At 38.3% G+C, this 18,148-nt stretch overlaps 4 protein-coding genes across 10 annotated transcripts in view; 2 read left to right on the plus strand and 2 right to left on the minus strand.

The window, feature by feature from the left end:
- LOC120441386 lies at window positions 1–1,181 on the plus strand. Its single transcript, XM_039616145.1, has 4 exons — window positions 1–193; window positions 666–762; window positions 882–911; window positions 1,036–1,181. The coding sequence occupies exons 1-4, from the start codon at window positions 80–82 to the stop codon at window positions 1,158–1,160; spliced, it is 366 nt and encodes a 121-aa protein (XP_039472079.1). The 5' UTR covers window positions 1–79; the 3' UTR covers window positions 1,161–1,181.
- Window positions 1,120–7,316, minus strand: kat7b (K(lysine) acetyltransferase 7b). Its single transcript, XM_031739632.2, has 14 exons — window positions 7,136–7,316; window positions 6,061–6,211; window positions 5,718–5,966; window positions 5,528–5,610; window positions 5,019–5,102; window positions 4,788–4,886; window positions 4,578–4,688; window positions 4,088–4,279; window positions 3,775–3,864; window positions 3,531–3,671; window positions 3,332–3,425; window positions 3,050–3,196; window positions 2,428–2,534; window positions 1,120–2,157 (listed from the first exon to the last, which is right to left on the minus strand). Exons 1-14 carry the CDS (start codon window positions 7,151–7,153, stop codon window positions 2,056–2,058), a joined length of 1,668 nt encoding a protein of 555 aa, XP_031595492.1. The 5' UTR covers window positions 7,154–7,316; the 3' UTR covers window positions 1,120–2,055.
- LOC116320117 (alanyl-tRNA editing protein Aarsd1) lies at window positions 6,649–14,035 on the plus strand. 4 transcript variants are annotated; one of them, XM_031739635.2, is made up of 17 exons: window positions 8,430–8,578; window positions 8,688–8,801; window positions 8,914–8,980; window positions 9,066–9,164; window positions 9,566–9,655; window positions 9,773–9,835; window positions 11,513–11,641; window positions 11,795–11,954; window positions 12,048–12,105; window positions 12,185–12,341; window positions 12,428–12,544; window positions 12,630–12,760; window positions 12,848–12,914; window positions 13,076–13,167; window positions 13,340–13,394; window positions 13,476–13,570; window positions 13,653–14,035. In XM_031739635.2, exons 1-17 carry the CDS (start codon window positions 8,544–8,546, stop codon window positions 13,789–13,791), a joined length of 1,668 nt encoding a protein of 555 aa, XP_031595495.1. In that variant the 5' UTR covers window positions 8,430–8,543; the 3' UTR covers window positions 13,792–14,035. The 4 variants fall into 4 exon arrangements, with proteins under 4 accessions (XP_039472075.1, XP_031595494.1, XP_031595495.1 ...); XM_031739633.2 differs by lacking the exons at window positions 8,430–8,578; window positions 8,688–8,801; window positions 8,914–8,980; ... (1 more) ...; window positions 9,566–9,655; window positions 9,773–9,835 and adding an exon at window positions 10,870–10,999; XM_039616141.1 differs by lacking the exons at window positions 11,513–11,641; window positions 11,795–11,954; window positions 12,048–12,105; ... (6 more) ...; window positions 13,476–13,570; window positions 13,653–14,035 and adding exons at window positions 6,649–6,865; window positions 10,005–10,364 and having other exon boundaries at window positions 8,543–8,578.
- LOC116320118 (myoferlin-like) overlaps window positions 14,030–18,148 on the minus strand; it is a 25,454-nt gene continuing 21,335 nt past the window's right edge. For all 4 annotated transcript variants that reach the window (XM_031739637.2, XM_039616119.1, XM_039616122.1 and 1 more), the window contains 12 exons: window positions 18,024–18,115; window positions 17,762–17,932; window positions 17,511–17,659; window positions 16,776–16,915; window positions 16,600–16,688; window positions 16,424–16,519; window positions 16,129–16,270; window positions 15,890–15,989; window positions 15,621–15,811; window positions 15,228–15,337; window positions 14,988–15,135; window positions 14,030–14,854 (listed from right to left, as the gene is read on the minus strand). In XM_031739637.2, the coding sequence (XP_031595497.1) occupies window positions 14,816–14,854; window positions 14,988–15,135; window positions 15,228–15,337; window positions 15,621–15,811; window positions 15,890–15,989; window positions 16,129–16,270; window positions 16,424–16,519; window positions 16,600–16,688; window positions 16,776–16,915; window positions 17,511–17,659; window positions 17,762–17,932; window positions 18,024–18,115 (1,467 nt within the window). In that variant the 3' untranslated portion in view covers window positions 14,030–14,815. The remainder of the gene's footprint in view (window positions 14,855–14,987; window positions 15,136–15,227; window positions 15,338–15,620; window positions 15,812–15,889; window positions 15,990–16,128; window positions 16,271–16,423; window positions 16,520–16,599; window positions 16,689–16,775; window positions 16,916–17,510; window positions 17,660–17,761; window positions 17,933–18,023; window positions 18,116–18,148) is intronic.

The following is an 18,148-nucleotide window of genomic DNA, read 5'->3' on the forward strand; positions in this document are numbered from 1 at the left end:
TGTATTATTAGCTTTTGCGGGGATAAAAAATATTTGATTAAAAAGAAGTAGAAGCAGAGCTTTTCTCTTTGAGCTAGAAATGGATAACTGGAAGATCCAGCTGGTTGTTGTGACTTTTTGTGCTTTGGTGCAAACTTATCAGAGATTCTCGTGCAGTGCAGAAGAGCAGAGAGGACTTCTGAAAGAGTGGAAGGTGAGAAGCACTATTGTTTTTATGATGGGTTGATCGATGGACAAATTTAAATATCAAAGCATTGAGTTCATTCACTTATTCTTTCGGGTTTAGGTGAAGAGGATAAAATTTTAGATGATGGTTAGGTTGAGATTTCTTGCTTATTTACAAGAAAAAAATATACTTTTAAAAACGTATGAAAGCTGTGTGTTGTAAACTTCTGCATTTGTTTTTGTTTTTTTACAAGAGGCAAAGATGTGTAAGTAACACATATGATAATGGTGTGTATGTATTTTTAACATTTTTGTAAATTAATCTGTATTTCTTTTTTTTTTACTAATCTGAAAGAAGACACACATGGAAAGAAAACTCAAAATGTTAGACGACCATTGCATTAACAATGCCTTTGCTTGTAGACTCTTATGTAGATATACTTTTTAAATATAAAAACTGGTTTACTTGAAGTAAAATATCAGTGAAATGTTTCTTGCAGGATGAATCACTGCAGACAAGCCTGACCAGCCCAATGTCCAGTGTAATAAAAAGATCTAAAGCTCTTCGATTCTACGGACTCATGGGGAAACGCTCAGGTAAGCTTGAAACTTATCCATGCATAACATAATGCCTCATTTTTGTGCTTATGACCATTTTTATGTCTCATAATAAGTATTAAAGCCTGTTGCATGACAATAGATTTCTCTCTTCACAGATGCAAAAAAACCCTACCAAGTAAAAAGACGTGAGTAGCCTGATCTTACTGAAGTAGAACTCTTGTCATACTAAAGTTTTTGAAAACCAGTAGTTCCAGTAATTGGAATCTAATATTTAATCACAGCATCAATGCATGTTTCTTATTCTTACAGGAAATAAAGGAGAAATGTTTGTGGGCCTGATGGGCAGAAGCATTTCCAGTGGTGGTAAGCATAAAAACATCAACAGACCGCATGTAAATTGTAGATATTTCAAAATATCAAGGCAGCTTTATTGATATTAAAAATATCAAAGTGCTAATACACATTACACAGCTATGATTCAAAGTACAAGCCGAAAACCATCCCAGTCAAACGTTTCCTGTTTATTACAGAATCTCTACCCAAAGTAAATCGTTCTGCAAAAACCACTGCGATCCATGTTTCAGAGAACCCATACAAGCAAGGTACGATTGTACCAGTATAAAAACCTGAGGGTGTTTTGTTTCTATGTGCATTCATATAGTGGTGTTACATTTTTATTTTATATCCTCAGCAAATTAAAAATCTCCTTTTTCCCTTCATCATTGGCAGGTTCAGCAAAGGAATGGATCAGAATCCTGTATTGATGGAATTAGAAAAAAAAAAAAAGACATTATGACGAAGATCTATACAATTTTATACCAACCAAAGGCGTGTTACCATAAATCATACTCATTAAAAGTACACCCTGCTCAATTTCATGTTTCGATTCATGCTAACAGTTACCGTATTAACGCTCAAAAAGAATAACCACCATTGTCAAAAAGCACATTTCTCATAGTAAATAAAAATAACCTCTAAATGCACTCAAATGTAGCTATTCTAATCTAACATTAATGTTATCCATCACACCGGACCTTTCATCATTTAACATTCAGCACACAAAGGCAGTTTTAAAGCAAATCCTCTACACTCATGTTTCACAATGTTGACAAAAGCATTTGACTTGGAACGTATGCTGGTTAGGCTAGAAATGACAGTAAAATATAAAAAGGTGTTTAAAAAATTCACATTACAGACAAGAAGAAATAAACAGGGTCAAAGGGATGAAAGAAAAAAACACTGATCTTTATTGACAGTTCATAGGTCTAGGCTACTTGTGGCTGGTGAGGCTAGAGGCGAGTGTTTTCAGTAGCCTGAGGTTCTCAGTGTTTATGTCCCTTTGGGAGGGGTCCATTTTAGCGAGCTTGGGTCGATGGTTTTGTTGCTATTGCCTCGCTTGATCTCCTTTGCTTTCCACTCATCAATCAGGTCCTGGGATGAGAAACAGGGTAACAAGCTATGTTATCACATCTAATTTTTCCAGTAAGATAGAAATGGAAAGCAGCATTAACGTAAAACTTTACTTCCAAAATTAATCAAAATATTAAAAATAGACAGGTAAATGATCTCAGTAACCCAAATAACTTGATACAAAAGCAATTATTTCAATAAATATAATCACGAATGTGCTGTATTTATTGACCGCATGTTCTTTCGGAAGCAAATTTTAAGCGCAAATAAAACAAAGAGGAGCCAGCTTACCTGACGCTTCAGTACCAAGTGCTTTCCCTTCCAATACTTCAGCATCTGAAGAGACTGCAGGGTGCTCACAATGTCCACCGGGTTGACAGCAGTTTCCTGACTGATCTCTGTGCAGCACCCAAACATAAAAACAAATATTCATTGTATGTATTTGTCTAGTTTATTAAATGCATGAATATTCTTGTGCTGAAATATGTCTTTTCCATCATCACACTTTAAAGCAGATTAATTATGCTCTTCCTTTTATCTATCAAAAGTGTTCAGACTTCTCTACACACTTTGTTTTAGGCATTTTTTCCTGCTCTTGACTGTCAGTGAGAAGGAATTTCTTTGAGCGCAGCACTCCCACCCACCTGCTGCTGCGCAAATCTTCTATTTGCAAGGGACAGCCAAACAGAAAAAACATAGCTTAAGAGGTAAGCTAAGAGGGAAAGAAGCTAAACTGGCTTGTTACTAGACAGAAGATGGACTTTGGGACTTCACCAAGGCCAATATAAGCTAAAATTAAGATTATTTTAAACTGGTAATTGGTAACTGGTAACAAAGTACAGAGCCACTTTCAGCTTTTTCTGTAAACATATAATTTAAGCTGCCAAATTATAGGGTTTGTGCTTTCAATTACCTTTGATGGAGATCTCCTTGCCTTGAAAGTTGTACATGTATCTGAGTAATACCTCCTTCCAGTAACTCCTGTAACTGATGAGGCCCAGATCAGAGAGAGGTCTCTCTGGCGAGCCCACCTTCTCCTCAACTTTAGACAACAGATAACCTAAATAAAGCACAGGACAGTCAGAATGAACACTTTCAGAAGGAAGAAAGAATATCTGTATTTCATTATGCAAAAAGGCTAAAATGCAATTTAATGATTACATTGAGAGTAGAACAAATTAACATATATACATACTAAAGTCAATGAGCATCTTTCCAAAGCCTTGTCTCATGTACTGTGGCATTGTCAGGATACAGGATACATTGTAGTTCAGGAAGGAATTTTTCTCCTTAAAGAAATAAATAGAAGGAAAAAACACTTTTTAGACATTTCTGTTCTGGAAAATAAATTCAATCATTGTGTTGGTAAAAATGATAACCTTGTTCTTCTTTACCTTTGAAAAATAGCCTACTAAATGGCAGCCAGTGTTGTCAGCTTCAGTCATGACATAGAAGAGAAAAGGCTCCACGTCATAGTAAAGTGTTTTGTGGTCCAGAAAAAGCTTGGCAAGTAAACACAAGTTCTGACAGTAGATCTGGGGATGATATGGCACTTGATTACTTTAAAAATTACTTATTTATTTGATTAAAATTTAAAAAGGAAAAAAAATGTCAGTGTCCATTAAGTAAGACTCTTACCTTATTCTTTTTGCCATCGACTTCAAAAACAGATATAGAGCCCTTTCTGTACACCTCATCTCCTGGAGGATGCTTCCACACACATTTGGCCTGAAAAGACACATAATATATAGTACTTCCAAAGCAGTGAGTTCATAAAGACATATTATTCTTATTTAAAGGCCACTGTGCCGTAAAAATATATAATATAATGAGAGCAACGGCTGTTTGCCAAAACTGAACTTTAAAAAAAATGAATGTTTAGAATGTTTTCATAAAAATCATTTCTAAGGGTAGCAGGACTCCAATGACTTGGGATTACAGTCTCTCTCACCATGTGTCGCCTGAGGATGGTCTGGCTCTTCATGTATTTGAGGCAGAATTCACAGACGTACAGACGACCCAGACGCGCATACTCCTCAGGATAGGGCGAGTGGTACCAGGTGTCCAGCTCGTAGCGGCCAAACAAGATGGTCTTGATCATGTTACTGCCCTCGGTGATCTGACCCTGGATACGCAGCTTTTCCTGCAGGCATGAAGATGGGAAACATTAATGTCCAATGTGTGTGATGAGGTTATCAAAAAACTGGAATGCTAACATACTGACAGTTTAAAAAATAAATAAATAAATAAAACAAAATAGTGACAACTCGGTTTTAAAAGAAAAACAATGTAACTGGAACAATGAAAGGCATCAGTTCTAGCTTCATTTATAGAGGGAATGTCCGCTACAGATGAATTCCCCACTCGTTTTCCTTTTATCTTGTTCTAAAATGCTACAAAGCAAGTTTAACACTTATGGAGATGTGAAACCCCGTCATTACCAGGTCTTCAGATGCTCGGGCCTGTGCTTTCCTGAACAGCTCCAGGTCATATTCACTGGTGATGTTCTCCAGTAGAGGCTCTCTGGTGTTGCCATGCGTTTGCCGATGCTCCTGTGGGCCACAAGAAAATCCAAGCAGGAAATGAAGTAACATGCCAGCTATAAGGTGGAATAACCTAAAAATAGCAAAACAACAGTACTAGTGATGTACCACATGCTTTTCTTTCTGCTCCTTCTGCAGGCCAGAGTTTCGACCCTTCCTTATCTCAGCCACTTGCTCCTTGTATCGAATCTGTTTCGGTGTTGGTGTCTGTGAATAAGGATAAATAACCAATTCACTTTCCTGGTATGACAAATTACTGACACCAGTTAAAATAATAAACAGATAATTAAACAAAGTGTAAAATTCAACGTGACGCTCTCATTTCTAAAGCAGACCTACCTGGTGACGAGTTGCATGGCGCGAGTTGCTGTCCTCCTGCGCCTTTACCTCCTCCTCTTGTTTCTCGCGGCTAATGGCTTTTACCTGACAAATAAATAAATAAAGCATGGATTAAACTCTCTGCTTGGTCTCTCATTTCTCTCTGATACGGCTCAGGGAGCCAAATACTCATACCAGCCACTTCAACCTACAACACTAATAACATTTGCTGGGAACATCCCTCTTTAAATGATGAAGTGTGTTACTTGTGGCTGTTTTAATTGATAGCAAAAGACATTATGTACTTGTACTACAGCTGAAAATGTCTGTTAGTACACTCAACGTTTGCAGTATCAGTTATGTGCCAAAAAAAGTTGTACAGTCCAGCTGCTGCCAGTGTTTCAGGTTAAGAACTGTATAGATAAAATAATATCACATAATATTGTGAAGTATTCTGAACAACCAACTTAGGTGTTACATCAGAAAGTAACTAAAAGATAGAAATATCAAAGATGTTTTATAAGACTCACCTTGCATTCATCAGCAGAAAGATTGTGGTAAAGAGGACAGCCTGATACAGCAAAATGACGTTCATGCTTTCCTGTGAGGTGACCTGAGAAATAAGAGAAAATTAAGCATGATGTTTGCTGATATGCCATATTTCACATGTTCTTTTTAATAATACTTTTGACGTCTGGCAAAAAAAGAAATATATTTTACCAAGGGAATTGCACCCCGGGGTTGGACATTTCATGTTGAAATTATAGGTTTCGTGACAGCGGCGGCGTTTAGGTCGGTGGGAGAGATCTTTATCCGAATCTCTGTTGGCTTGGTCCTTGGCCTGGCTCTCATCATGTGAGGCATTGGGACTGGAGATGTCCAACTCTGATTCAGAGGAGGGTGCATTTCCAGTGGGCGTCAGTGGTGGAGATTCATCGTGATCCGCAGCTCGCTTTAAGTCCTGAGTATCTAAGGGAAAATAAAATAAAACTAATCTTGAAATCACTGTCAAAGTATATGGATATATACACATGTATGCATATGTATAGGCTATGTTGCCAACCTTGAGAGCTTTGGCTAAGGCGAGTAGAGGCTCTGGTGAGGCGCTGTCTCTTGGGCACAGTCCCTTCACTTTCTGAGCTATTGGTCTGTTCTCTTTCAGCAGAGGAGTCAGAGTCTTCAGTTCCATCTGAACCACTCCCAGCCATGTGTCTCTGTCAGGGAAACAAACCGTAAATGAAAGGTACCTTTTACAAAATAATGTCAAATAAAGGTGCCAAAAAACACGCATGGATAACGCTGATGGTGTCCACAAGCCAAAAAGACAAGAGTTGTTCTGGCGAAGGCACAGCAGTTAATTCGGCATTCACATCATATCTATTCATTGTTGAGTCATAAATCCACCAAATCAAAAGCGTATCTGAAGTAACACTGTAAAAGTGTTGTTTGTGGACATTTTTCTTTTAGTTTTCTGACTGGCTACAATCAAATGATAGCTCGCCATTAGCTTTTTAATTATTATTATCAGGATAAACACGTCTTAACACCGTTTGCGCCTTACTAATACCAAAGCAATATATTCCGCCAAGCTACTATTAAAAAACTGGCCAAATACTGTCACGGGTGTAGTAATTACCACGACAAAGTAACCAGTCTGCTTAGCACGTCAACTGTTATTGTTGTTAGCTTAGCGATAACGGTTAGCTTTGCTCTTGGTTTTTTTGTTTTGGTTTTTTTCCCAGCCAATGTGGCACAACACTGTATTCACAAACAGAGCTGTTTAAGCAGGACTGATCTTTTTTTAGTCTTAGGGGAAAGCCTACATACACATAAACCGCACAGCGCCGTTACATTTCACCAAACGTGAGGTAAAAGTTTTAGCTTCTTTTTAGCTGCTTTTAACTGTACACTGGGGGTTTAATGAGCTCGAACAATACCGACACAAGCTGAATGTGACAATGTAGTTAAAGTCAGTATGTTTAAATTATTTTGTGCAGATTTATAAGCTGATGCTAATGCCGTGTTTTAGCGCGCTACACTGTCAGATTATTGAATGGAATATGGTGGAACCTTCTGGTTAACCATTAGCGCTAACTTAGCTAACGTTACCCTCTTGTGCGACCTACATGTACTCTTACCGGTCTTCTACGAGGCATGTTCTTCTTGATGGCTACTACTTCACGATGGTCTAAAGCAGCAAATGTAAACGTTAAGTTTAAAAATATATATATATTTTTTTTACTTTATTAGTTTATATATACACAGCGTTTAGTAGCTCGAGCTGCATTCCTCGCTCAGACAGAGCGAAGAATGAATTTCCGGTTGCCACTAGACCAGCAGGGGGCGGCGGCTGCAAGTCGGGTGGGTGGGGGTTCATTTGTACAGAGCCCCGCAAGGGACATTAGAGGAAAAAAAATAAGGATGAATTTTTGCGAGATCTTGCAAAAGTAAATCTCAATTTTTTTTCTCCAATGTCCCTTGTGGGGCTCCGTACATTTGAAATGCACTGTCGTAGTAGTATCATGTCTTTTTTTGTCTCTTTTTTTATATTTGACTCCCAAGAAACCAATCTTTCTTGCTACTTTTGAAAAAGTGCTCTTGTCCCAAGGCTTTCTCTGGGACATTTTCAGTCCAGTCCTTGTACCTGACCATTTTGAGAGGTTCAACTTTTGTTTGGTTAACTTCGATTTGGTCATATCATTATATTGTATTTTATCAACATGTTTACTTTTTGAGCCCTGTTATTTCAATCGACTGTATTTTCCTATTTAAATTGCCCAATCTTTTGTGCCTTTTTTTTGCCTATTAAGTTATTGTGTATTTGATACATACTTGAAATATTCTACTTTATTTACATTTTTTATATATATATATGCAATGGATGTTCTGGCTGCTCTACCACAGGAATGTTTTAACTTTCGGAAAATAAAGTATTTTATCTTTATTATATCTCTTAAAAAAACATTTATGGCCAAAATACAGATTTTAAGTAATTTAATTTTGTTGCATAACTAAGCATTAAATTTAAAGGAATACTGGCAAATGAAATTTACTTGATTATTCATTTAATTTTGTGTTAGTAAATGATTAATAAATTCAGCAAAATTAGTCTTAAAATTATCAATGTGACCAGATTTTGTCCAAAATTATTAAAGTTTCATTGCATCCCCTCAGGCAATGTTGGTCAACAACTCCTAAGTGTTGAAGTGGGTCCCATTAGGTAATTTTCTGTTCGGATTCTCCCTGCCCCCACCTCCACCCTCTTAAACAGCCAATTAAAGGTGGCTGAACCACTGTAAGAACCCAGAAAATGCTTCTGTTTTCCCGAGTGTTCCACAGTCAGGCTATAAAGGGCAGGGAAGGGGCCGTGGCAGGCAAGTCTCCCAGCAGCTGATACCAGAAGGTCTATATATAGCTTCCAGTGCCTGGCCGCTGCATCAGAGCACACTACTAACTCAGCCGGACACGTGTGAGTTAGCTTTCTCTTGGTGAAAAGGAATTGTAAAGCTACTTCTCATTTATTTAAAAACAACAATAACAACAAGAATGAACAAACCTAAAATTGTCAGACCAGAGGAGAGGTGAGTGCTGCCAAACTCACTGAGCAATAAAGTATTATTTTTTTATAAATCTTTCATTGTGAAAAGGTTTCAGGTGTGATTCATCAGCAGTTTCTTGGTGTTTTAACAGCAAGCCAGCACATGCGCTGTGGTTTGACAGGAAGAAATACGTCACCATCAACTTCATGGTTCAGAAACCTAAAGATGTCCAAGTTGATATCCAGCCAGACAAACTGATTCTGTGGTGAGTTTTTAAAGACATTCCCTCTCTTTAAGTCTGTGCCGGTCACATGTGATTCAGTGTAGAAAATCTCTAAAATGGTTTCTTTGACAACCCCATTGCCTCTCTACAACAGCTGCAAAAACGAAACAGATGATGTGTACTACAACGAGCTGCACTTCTATGACAAAGTCCAGATCCACGTAAGCATCCGCATTATATTCTGTATTCTTCAATGTACATAAAGCAGGCTGTTAAACGCTCCTTTATCTTGTCATCACTTTAAAGGACTCCAGAGAAAGGGTCTATGACCGCACCATCAATGTCTTGCTAAGGAAGATGAAACCTGATTGTGCTTGGCCTCGTCTTCAGAAAGATCCAGCTAAGGTAAGCACGAGTGTTTGTGTCTGTGCCCTTAAACCGATCAGTATCAAGGTATTCTATTCTTCTCATCTGGTATTTACTCAGGTTCATAAAAATAGCTTGGCTCATGTAAATACTTTTTTTATGAGGCTGAAGAATTCTTTACCAATGATACTTCCTCACTATTCATTTACCAGTTGAGTAGTACACTTCAAAATCCCAAACCTTAAGTTGAAAAAGTCTCACTTTTTCCGTCTCATAAAAATGCATTATATAAGCAAAGCTTTATATAAGTATTTATCTAAAGCTATTAATAGAGTGCCAGAGGATATTACAACTAACTAAGTAGGATGTTCTGTAATCCTCTCAACTTTACTTTTAGTAAATAATACCTAAAATGGTGTTGTTATGTCTTCATTCCACAGGCCAGTTGGATTTCAGTTGACTTTGATAACTGGAGGGACTGGGAGCACGAAGAAGATGAGGGAAAGGAGGAATATGACCATTATGTGGATGTGAGTGAATTCAGTGTTCTCAGTAATAAGATCAGTTAAATTCCAATATTGCTTCTGATCCCAGTGCATGTAATATGCAATACCTTCCATTATTTTTTGTTTAAATGCCTTTTACAGATGATCCGAGAGATGGCTAACAGTGACAAAGGAGAAGCTCCAGATATGGGGGATCTTAGTGATGTAAGTGAAGTGTTCTCAAGTGAGGAGTGCACAATGTAAAACTGGGAATTACTTGTGCAATAGTCTATATTTAAGTATTCTACAATTAATGCAGACTGAAAATCTTTAGCTTATATTGATCATTTGATTGTGGAGACTAACCATTCATCCATTTTTTTTCTCCCAACAGTCTGACTGATACTTCATAATCTCTGGTGAAGCCTGCTGTAAATGTATAGCTCAAGATACTGAGGACAACACTTTGTTTACTGAAAGCTGTATTATATGCTAAAAATGAATGTGCTATTGTCCAAAATGCTGTTTTTAAATGTATGATGATATTATATGTGAGATTATTTATTGCTCTGTAATTGTTCACTGTGCACCGGCATGTGATTGGTAATAAAAGCAAGTTTTATTAAACACATAATTGCATTATATTGCTTGAGGTACTAACACTGGCTGAGTGAACTGGGGGATATAGAACATGATTTTGTCGGTAACTCCAGAAGATGGCAGTAACGTTGGAGTAAGTTTAAAAGCCTCAATCAGTAGCCCAAATTTAGTTTTTGATACACTTGTAATTATGCACTAAAAACACAGCCTCACTTTTTATACCTAGTCATGTTAGTGACCTGTTGCCGGTTAACATAACTAGTTTAAAAAAAAAAATTCTTTTGAAAACACTACTTTTCCAGCATTTTGTTGCCATCGTCTAAACCTTTTTAAAATGATGTCTAGTTTGAAATTACCCAATTTTTTTTCTTAAATCGGTACATTTCATCACTTTAAACGTTTGGTATGTTGTCTGCGTTCTACTGAGAATAATTTATGGCTGTATCAGATTTGGAAATCATTGCATTCTGGTTTTATTTACATTTTACAATTTAGGTTGTAGTTTATTCGATTTCATATCCTGAGTTTTTCTCTTTCCCCTGTAAAAAAGTGCATTTAAAAGATGATTAACTAATAGTGGCTTATTTAATCTTTCACGGTTAATTTAAAAAAAAGAATATGAAGTGAAAGTCGAACTCATTAAGTTTGGACTATGATGGTACCCGTTGGCGTCCGCTGACAGCTGTAGGCTTCACCTCCCCGTGCTCGTGCTACCGGCTGGCGCAGTTTTCCTTTCAAAAACAGGACAAAATGGCCTTTCAATGTCAGCGAGACTGCTATATGAAAGAGGTACGAAGCTTTTAAAAGCATGCGAAAAGACCTCCCGTAAGTTTATCAGCAGTTCGGTGCAGAAGTGATTAGCATGCCTGCTAACTGATGCACCTGCTAGCTACCTTTGTAACCAGAGCAAGGGCTGGAAGCTTGTTTATAACTGTTTTATATATAGTCTACGAGCTAACCGCACTTTTATCTTACATAACCTTAGATTTATTCAGCTTAACTTTGTTAGAGGTTGTAATTGTGTAATTTCCACACTCTATATTTCAGATCATATTAACTTTCTCCTTTAAAACTCCGCTTAAATGTAATAAATCACCTGAAATGCTTTGCATTTAGGGAATTTAGGACACTGTCTCCTTTTTTAAGTCTTCAGTCTTTGTATTTGCCTTTATAAAGTCTTGCATGAGACTTAAATCTTGCACACACTTAAACAACTGCAGTCCTTTAAGAAACATGTAATGTTTCTGGTTGTAAATTTTATATGACACGATTATTATCGTTATTTCTCTGGTGCCCTTCCAGTTTGTTACGTCTGTAGTCTCCTGCTGCCCAGCGGAACTAAAACAAGAAGTAAATGGAAAGAAAGAAACTATTAAAGGATTCCACATCAAGCTACAAGATACCATCTTGTTTCCCGAGGGAGGTGGCCAGGTAAGCGTCCTCATTTTCTTTTTCTTTCAAGCTCTTACTCCTTTATTTAAGTGTGTACATCAAATGTGCTTTCATTGCAAATGTTTATGCAAATGCAAGACTGTACAATGTCACTTGCAAAATTTGCATGTTTTTTACGTTGTCCTCCTGCAGCCAGATGACCATGGATTCCTTGGAGATGTCCCAGTTTTGAGAGTGACGAGGCAGGGACCAGACGCCCTGCATTTTGTGGCCTCACCTCTGGAGGTGGGTCAGGAGGTTCACGTGAAGGTAGACTGGGAGAGGAGATTTGATCATATGCAGCAACACTCGGGTAATAATCACCACACATATAGGAAAAAAACACCATCACACATTTTGTTTTACCTGTTGCCTAAGCAATGATTGTTTTCTTCTTGACTCTTAGGTCAGCATTTGATTACAGCTCTGGCAGAAACAATGTTTGGATACAAGACCACATCCTGGTACTTAAGCACTGCATATGTTATTTTTCCTGTAGCCACTAAGCCTTGTAGGGTTACAGATTTTCTGGGTTTTTATCAGGGAACTGGGTCGTCAAAGAAGCACCATTGAGCTGGACACTCCCTGTGTGAAACCTGGCCAGCTTCAGGAACTGGAAGAATGTGTAAATGAGAAGATCAGAGCTCACATTCCGGTCATGGTTCAGCTTCTCTCTATAGATGACCCAGCTGTGGAGAAGGTACAGATATTGTACTTACTGGTTGTAAAAAGAGGCCTGTTGACCTGTGTTGAGTGTATTACATAATTTGTATTTGTACAAATCAGGTGAGAAGTCGAGGGCTGCCAGAGGACCACGCAGGACCCATTCGGATCATTGATATAGAGGGCATAGATGCCAACATGTGCTGTGGAACCCACGTCTCCAACCTCGGTCACTTACAGGTACAATATTGACATTTTCACAATTATATTTAGTGTTTGTGACATTAACCGTTGTGTATCTAATTTCTTTGTATTCAAATTCAAGGTAATAAAGCTGCTGGGAACTGAGAAAGGAAAGAAAAACAAAACCAACCTAATTTTCCTGGCAGGAAAAAGGGTACTAAAGTATGCAGAGAAAAGCTACAACACAGAGCGTTCACTGGTGTCACTTCTAAAGTAAGTTCTAAATCTGAATAGTCAAAATTTAACTTTGAATCATTCAGAAATTTGAAGTGAAAACTCCTTTTGGTCATTTTTCATCAGAACGGGACCAGATGAGCACGTTGAGGCAGTCGACAAGTTGCAGAAGTCTGTTAAGCTGCTACAGAAAGTAAGAACATTTTCTTTCTAGATTAGTGTTTGACAGATTTGGTAAAAATAAAAAAATAAATTAATAATAGTAGAATTAGATTTTTTGACAGGGGTAAATATGCTTCAGCTCAAGATATTGCATATAAGGCTCCTCAACTACTACAAAACTGTCTTTGGCAGACTAACCTGTGCCTGCTTCGTGATATGGCGGTTCTCATTGCTCAGAGCTTTAAGAATGATCCTCACAAAGACAGCTTCTTCACCTTTCACAAGTAAGAGGTTCTGCTTAGAGATATCATTGCACACTGCACTAACCAGTTAACCATTTTAACCATTTTTTTAAAAAAAAACCCTCAGAAATGATCCATTCTTTACAACCCAGTGACGTTTTGGCATCAAGGTGAGTATGTCAATAACAAAACGGTGTTCTTGTTCTTCTTGTAGAAAAGAGGGAGACAATGAGTTTATGAATATCATCGCCAATGAAATAAACACTGAGGTAAGATCATAATTTGACTGCTTTACTGCTAGGTATTACCTCGTCAGTATATTTATTTTCAACCCCCTGTTCTGGTTATAGGAAACACTGGTTTTCCTGACTGTTGGAGAGGAAAAGGGACCTGGTTTGTTTCTGCTGGCTGGACCCAGTGAACTAGTCACTGAGATGGGACCACAGTAAGAGTTTTCATGTTTATGTAGCTTCTACTGTTAAAATGTTTATGTAGGTTGGCACTGTATCTGTGTGTTTACTTTCCAGAGTGTTAGAATTGCTCCAAGGGAAGGGAGCAGGGAAGAACGGGCGATTCCAAGGCAAAGCCAACAGCCTGGCACGGAGAGGAGAGGTGGAGGCTTTACTGAAGCAGCGCTGCAATCAACGCAACTCACAGGAAGAATGAATTTTCATTAGAAAGAAATGTTTTATGCTTCCAAAAGGGAAACATTAAGGTTAGCTTACATGGCTGCTTTAAACATCCATAATCTGTGGTAAGCACTAAATGATGTGTTGGCTCACACATAGAAAATGATCATGAGAAAGTGACCATTTGTGAAAATGTATATAAGTCGACTTCTGTACAACATGTGCTGTACATATTTCAATATTAAATGTAAAGTACTGGCTTTAGTCAGTCAAAATCCAAATTTTTGAACGATTTATTTTTCGAACCCGTCTTCAATTATCCAGGTAGGAAATCTCAGAAAGTTGTTTCTGTCTTTCTGGTTGTAGCATTTTCAGTGGGAGAAACGTTTCATCACTTGTTCAAGTGACTTCCAGCTGGACAATTGTCAAAGCTTGGAAGGTACCTAAAGAATGCTCCAGGTGATCCAGGAGGGGAAAAAAGGACAACTGCTGCCTTAGCAAAACCTGTAGTGAGTCCTCAAGTGTGAGGAGTATCAGAACATCTAAGACACATTTTCTCAAAACATAGCATCTCTGTGGCTTTCAAAACCCAAAACACACTATGCCCTAAGGATCAGGTCTCCATTGGGAGATGAGAAAGATGGAAATTTCCACATTACAATTTTGTCTAATGGAGCAGACAAGTAATAAATACACTTTAAGGAAACTTTGAGCTATTAATTGTGATCCCATTTATATACAATGTCCACAAATATGGAAACATTTTAATAAAAAGGAATATTCAGTTTAATAAAAGTAATCCCTAAATATCACCTAAACTGGGCTAATGGGAAAAACACCTTTTCCATACAGTGTCCTCACCAAAACCCTTTGCAAACTACACTTTAATGGACTATATTGTCACAGTTCAGTGGTGTAGAAAATGTGTTCGTATGTTGAAATAGTGCAAATGTGCAAGCTCCCCTTCCCATTTGTTAAAAAAACTAAAGTTAAAAAAGGCACAAGTTGAGATAATCTGGCAGTATCTGTGTGGAGTTCGTTGCTCCTGGTGGTCCTTATTGCTAACTTAAGGGTTTCACGATCTTCATTGAGATGTAGTTCTGTAAAATGCAAGAAAGAACAATCAATCACACATTGACAAGTTTCCTAGAAGTACAAAGATGATAAGGCTGAACAATTTTAGAATATGAGAAAACTTTGTTATCCAGTGCGTTCGCTTTTGTCTGTCCTTACCGGTAAAGAATACAACAGGATGGCGATGAAGAGGACCAGTATGATGAGGATGATAAGTCCAATAAAGACCCACTTGAACCTTCTCCACACAATGAACTTCATGGTCTTACATGGGTTGGTGAACCAGAAGAAGGATGTTTCTGGGCGACTAGTAGTTGACAGAAAATGTATTTAGTAGACATCATAGCCTGTATACCTTTCAACATCCAGCCCAGCCAATCTTGTAAAGCAGGCTCTTACTTTGGAGGGTCCAGTTTTGGATTCATGTTGGGTTCATCCCGTCCTTTTCCTGCAGGTCGCTCGTCTGCATCCACTTCACTCACAATCTCCAGTGTCATCTCCACTTTGCCCTGAAAACCCAACACAAGCAACATTATGACAAGACAACAAGGACCTGCGACATTTTTGGAATACTTCAACTAAATTAAGGCCAATTTATCTGATAATCTTCTGCAAGTAACACATTTCCAATTTAGGAATAGAAAATAAAGTAGAAGTATAATGTTGTTGTCCAAAGCTCTTAATCTTTTCTCTTCATGGCACTTTGGGAATATTGTATTTTAACTCTACATTTCCAAATGTCTTGTGGTTCCATCTTATCAAATGAAAACTGAAGTTTCTATTCATACTTACACCCAGGACCTTCTTCCCATCTTGTTCAATAGAGCAAGGCCACCAGCCTCTGACTGACTGCTGAGCAAACAGAGACTTGTTCTGCTCTGTCTTGGGTGGACCTATTTCCACATTATCCATCATATCCAGAGAGCATTTCTCTGGGGTCTTTGCCGGAGCAACCAGGTTACGCAAATCCAGCTCCACAGTACCTGGGATCACAGCACATTGTACTCAGGTTTTCTAAAGGCTAGGCATAGACACACAGGTTGGACTTGAAAGTTTCTTACCTAGGTAATCATCCAGTGAGAATTTGTCATTATCCCAAATCTGAACAATCAGTTTGGGAGGAATCCGGAACTCTGTTTTATCAAGATTCCAAAAGTGTTCCTGTTGTAAAAAAAAAAAGAAGAAGATATTCAAACATGCTTTAACTTAATTGCAACAATACCTGTGTTTGTTTGTTTTTAATGGTATTAAAATAATCTTTGATCTACAGTATAATAAACCAACTAGCAACAAGCCTCACCTTCTTGGATACGAGGCAAAGTTGTTCAGCTGGCAGGTAATCAAACCCGAAGACCAATCGCCAGTTAAAGTTACCATCGCCATCCAGAGACCTGTAGTGGACATCAGTCTTCTGCTTGTCCTCCTCCATTCCTGGCATCCAGCTGGCACATATACAACAGGCATGAATAATCATTGGCCTGTGACCACAGTAACCCTCTAACACAAAGTGATGCTACCTCCTAAAGGAAGATTTTTGAAAAAGTAAACGACAATAGATTTGGACAAACAAGTGCATTAATGCAGAATTAGCACACCCTTTCACATAGATGTCGCTCATGCGCTCTCCAGTGATACTGGTCTCATCCAGAGTCACATCTGTGGTGTTCCAGATGACAGCGCGCAGGAAATACCTGAATATTTGAACACAGTCATTGTTAGCTCTCAGTGACATCCGCAGCGATGAAGTACTGAAGAGAAACACAGCACTTACTTCTTTGGTTTGCGTGGTGTGATGTCAAAGGGAGGCCCGGGGAGGCCTAAGCTTTTGGGGAAAACATCCACCCACATCTGAACTTGTCCCTAAACCAATGCAATATATACATTTTACAAAAATAACTGAGCCTGAGTCATTGCAGCCAGAAACAGGTACAGTATGAGATGTCTAACCTGAGAGAGGTTGGGTTGGAAGGTGCTGTAAAGCGTCCTAGTTTCCACATGTTCAGGGACGAGACCCTGTGTTCTGAGCACGTGCAGACAGAGGCGTTCATAAGGTGGGCCCAAGTGCTGATGAATTTCCTTGTTGTTCTCTTAATGTAGAAAAAGAAATCGATCACTAGATTGGTATTAAAACAATCTAGTCTTATACAGGCAAAACAATTCAGTCACAACAATATTGTATTGTTGTTGCAACCTATACATCTACTAATCGGAAGGTTGGCGGTTCGATGCCTGCTGATGCATGCCAAAGTATACTTGGGCAAGATAATGAACCCCGATTTCCTCCCAGTACATTCATCGGCGTGTGAAAGTTAGATAGAAAGCTCTTAAATGTAGAATAAATCAGTCCATTTATCATTTAAACAGTAAGAGATTCAAATGAACTGATTCATCTTCTTGAAATCTGAAAATTGGAGACATCTGAATTTCAAAACGATTCTGCTGTTTTTGCTGCATTCAAATAAATTTTGTTTAATTAATAAAACATATAGTATTAGATGTTTCAGGGAATTAAACTATAACAATATGTAGCAATGTGAAATGTGCTAAAGACAAAACGTACTGTTAATCTTTGCCAAACAATGAGGGCATGTAGACGGGCATAATAGAGCTTAATTGTTGCTCATTTTGTAACAAAAAACATCTAAATCACTCATTTATACTATTATACTTCTAACCCCTTACCAAACTGAGCCAGTGTGTATTCTTTTCCATTGAAGGTGAGTGAATTTCCATTATCTTCCGTCCTGGGCTTGGAAAGTCCTTTAAGACGAGCCAGATTCTCAAGAATCTGAGATGGCTTCAGCTGGTCCCGCCACTGGTTGATGCCAGAACTAGATGACAGGACAGTTGGAATTAATATTTCCTCAGCTCTGACTCCATGTTTTCCAAAAAATATTAAAATGTTTCCCACTTAGGCAAATCTGCTTCCTTACATGCAGTAGCTTTGAGGCAAGCCGCAGTATGAGTTATATCGAGACAGGAAGCGGTTCTCCAGGTCGATCACTGTCTCGCCGACCTTCTCGTCACGAGTAAGCAGATCATAGTCATAAACAGAGATCTTCAGGTCCTTGTCCTGGGGCAGGAAACACGTCATCTCAAACATCCTAAACAACAAAAAGGACGGTTATAGAAATCTTAAGATGTAATACATTTTCTATTTATACCTGTTTGAATTCATTGACACATAAGGTTTACCTTCCAAACACAGGGTTGAGGGTGTTGGGTAAGTAGTGGTCTCTGTCATCGATCGTGTTTTTTCCCAGTGATATCTTTATGTATGGATCGCACTGAGCAGAAAAGACAAGAAACGGTGCTGACCG

The sequence above is a fragment of the Oreochromis aureus genome, linkage group 8 (assembly GCF_013358895.1).
Source record: "Oreochromis aureus strain Israel breed Guangdong linkage group 8, ZZ_aureus, whole genome shotgun sequence".
Classification (NCBI taxonomy): Eukaryota; Metazoa; Chordata; class Actinopteri; order Cichliformes; family Cichlidae; genus Oreochromis; species Oreochromis aureus.

What these genes read in the sequence shown, in the direction of transcription:
- LOC116320117 (XM_031739635.2), top strand. Translation starts at nt 8,544, where the DNA reads ATGAACAAACCTAAAATTGTCAGACCAGAGGAGAG. An exon ending in GGATACAAGACCACATCCTG is followed by an intron (nt 12,106 to 12,184) that starts GTACTTAAGCAC and finishes GGTTTTTATCAG; the next exon opens with GGAACTGGGTCGTCAAAGAA. An exon ending in GTCACTGAGATGGGACCACA is followed by an intron (nt 13,571 to 13,652) that starts GTAAGAGTTTTC and finishes TTTACTTTCCAG; the next exon opens with AGTGTTAGAATTGCTCCAAG.
- kat7b (XM_031739632.2), bottom strand. An exon ending in GCCATGCAACTCGTCACCAG is followed by an intron (nt 4,887 to 5,018) that starts GTAGGTCTGCTT and finishes CCTTATTCACAG; the next exon opens with ACACCAACACCGAAACAGAT. An exon ending in TCGATGGCAAAAAGAATAAG is followed by an intron (nt 3,672 to 3,774) that starts GTAAGAGTCTTA and finishes TATCATCCCCAG; the next exon opens with ATCTACTGTCAGAACTTGTG.
- LOC120441386 (XM_039616145.1), top strand. Translation starts at nt 80, where the DNA reads ATGGATAACTGGAAGATCCAGCTGGTTGTTGTGACTTTTTGTGCTTTG. An exon ending in GACTTCTGAAAGAGTGGAAG is followed by an intron (nt 194 to 665) that starts GTGAGAAGCACT and finishes TGTTTCTTGCAG; the next exon opens with GATGAATCACTGCAGACAAG. An exon ending in ACCCTACCAAGTAAAAAGAC is followed by an intron (nt 912 to 1,035) that starts GTGAGTAGCCTG and finishes TTATTCTTACAG; the next exon opens with GAAATAAAGGAGAAATGTTT.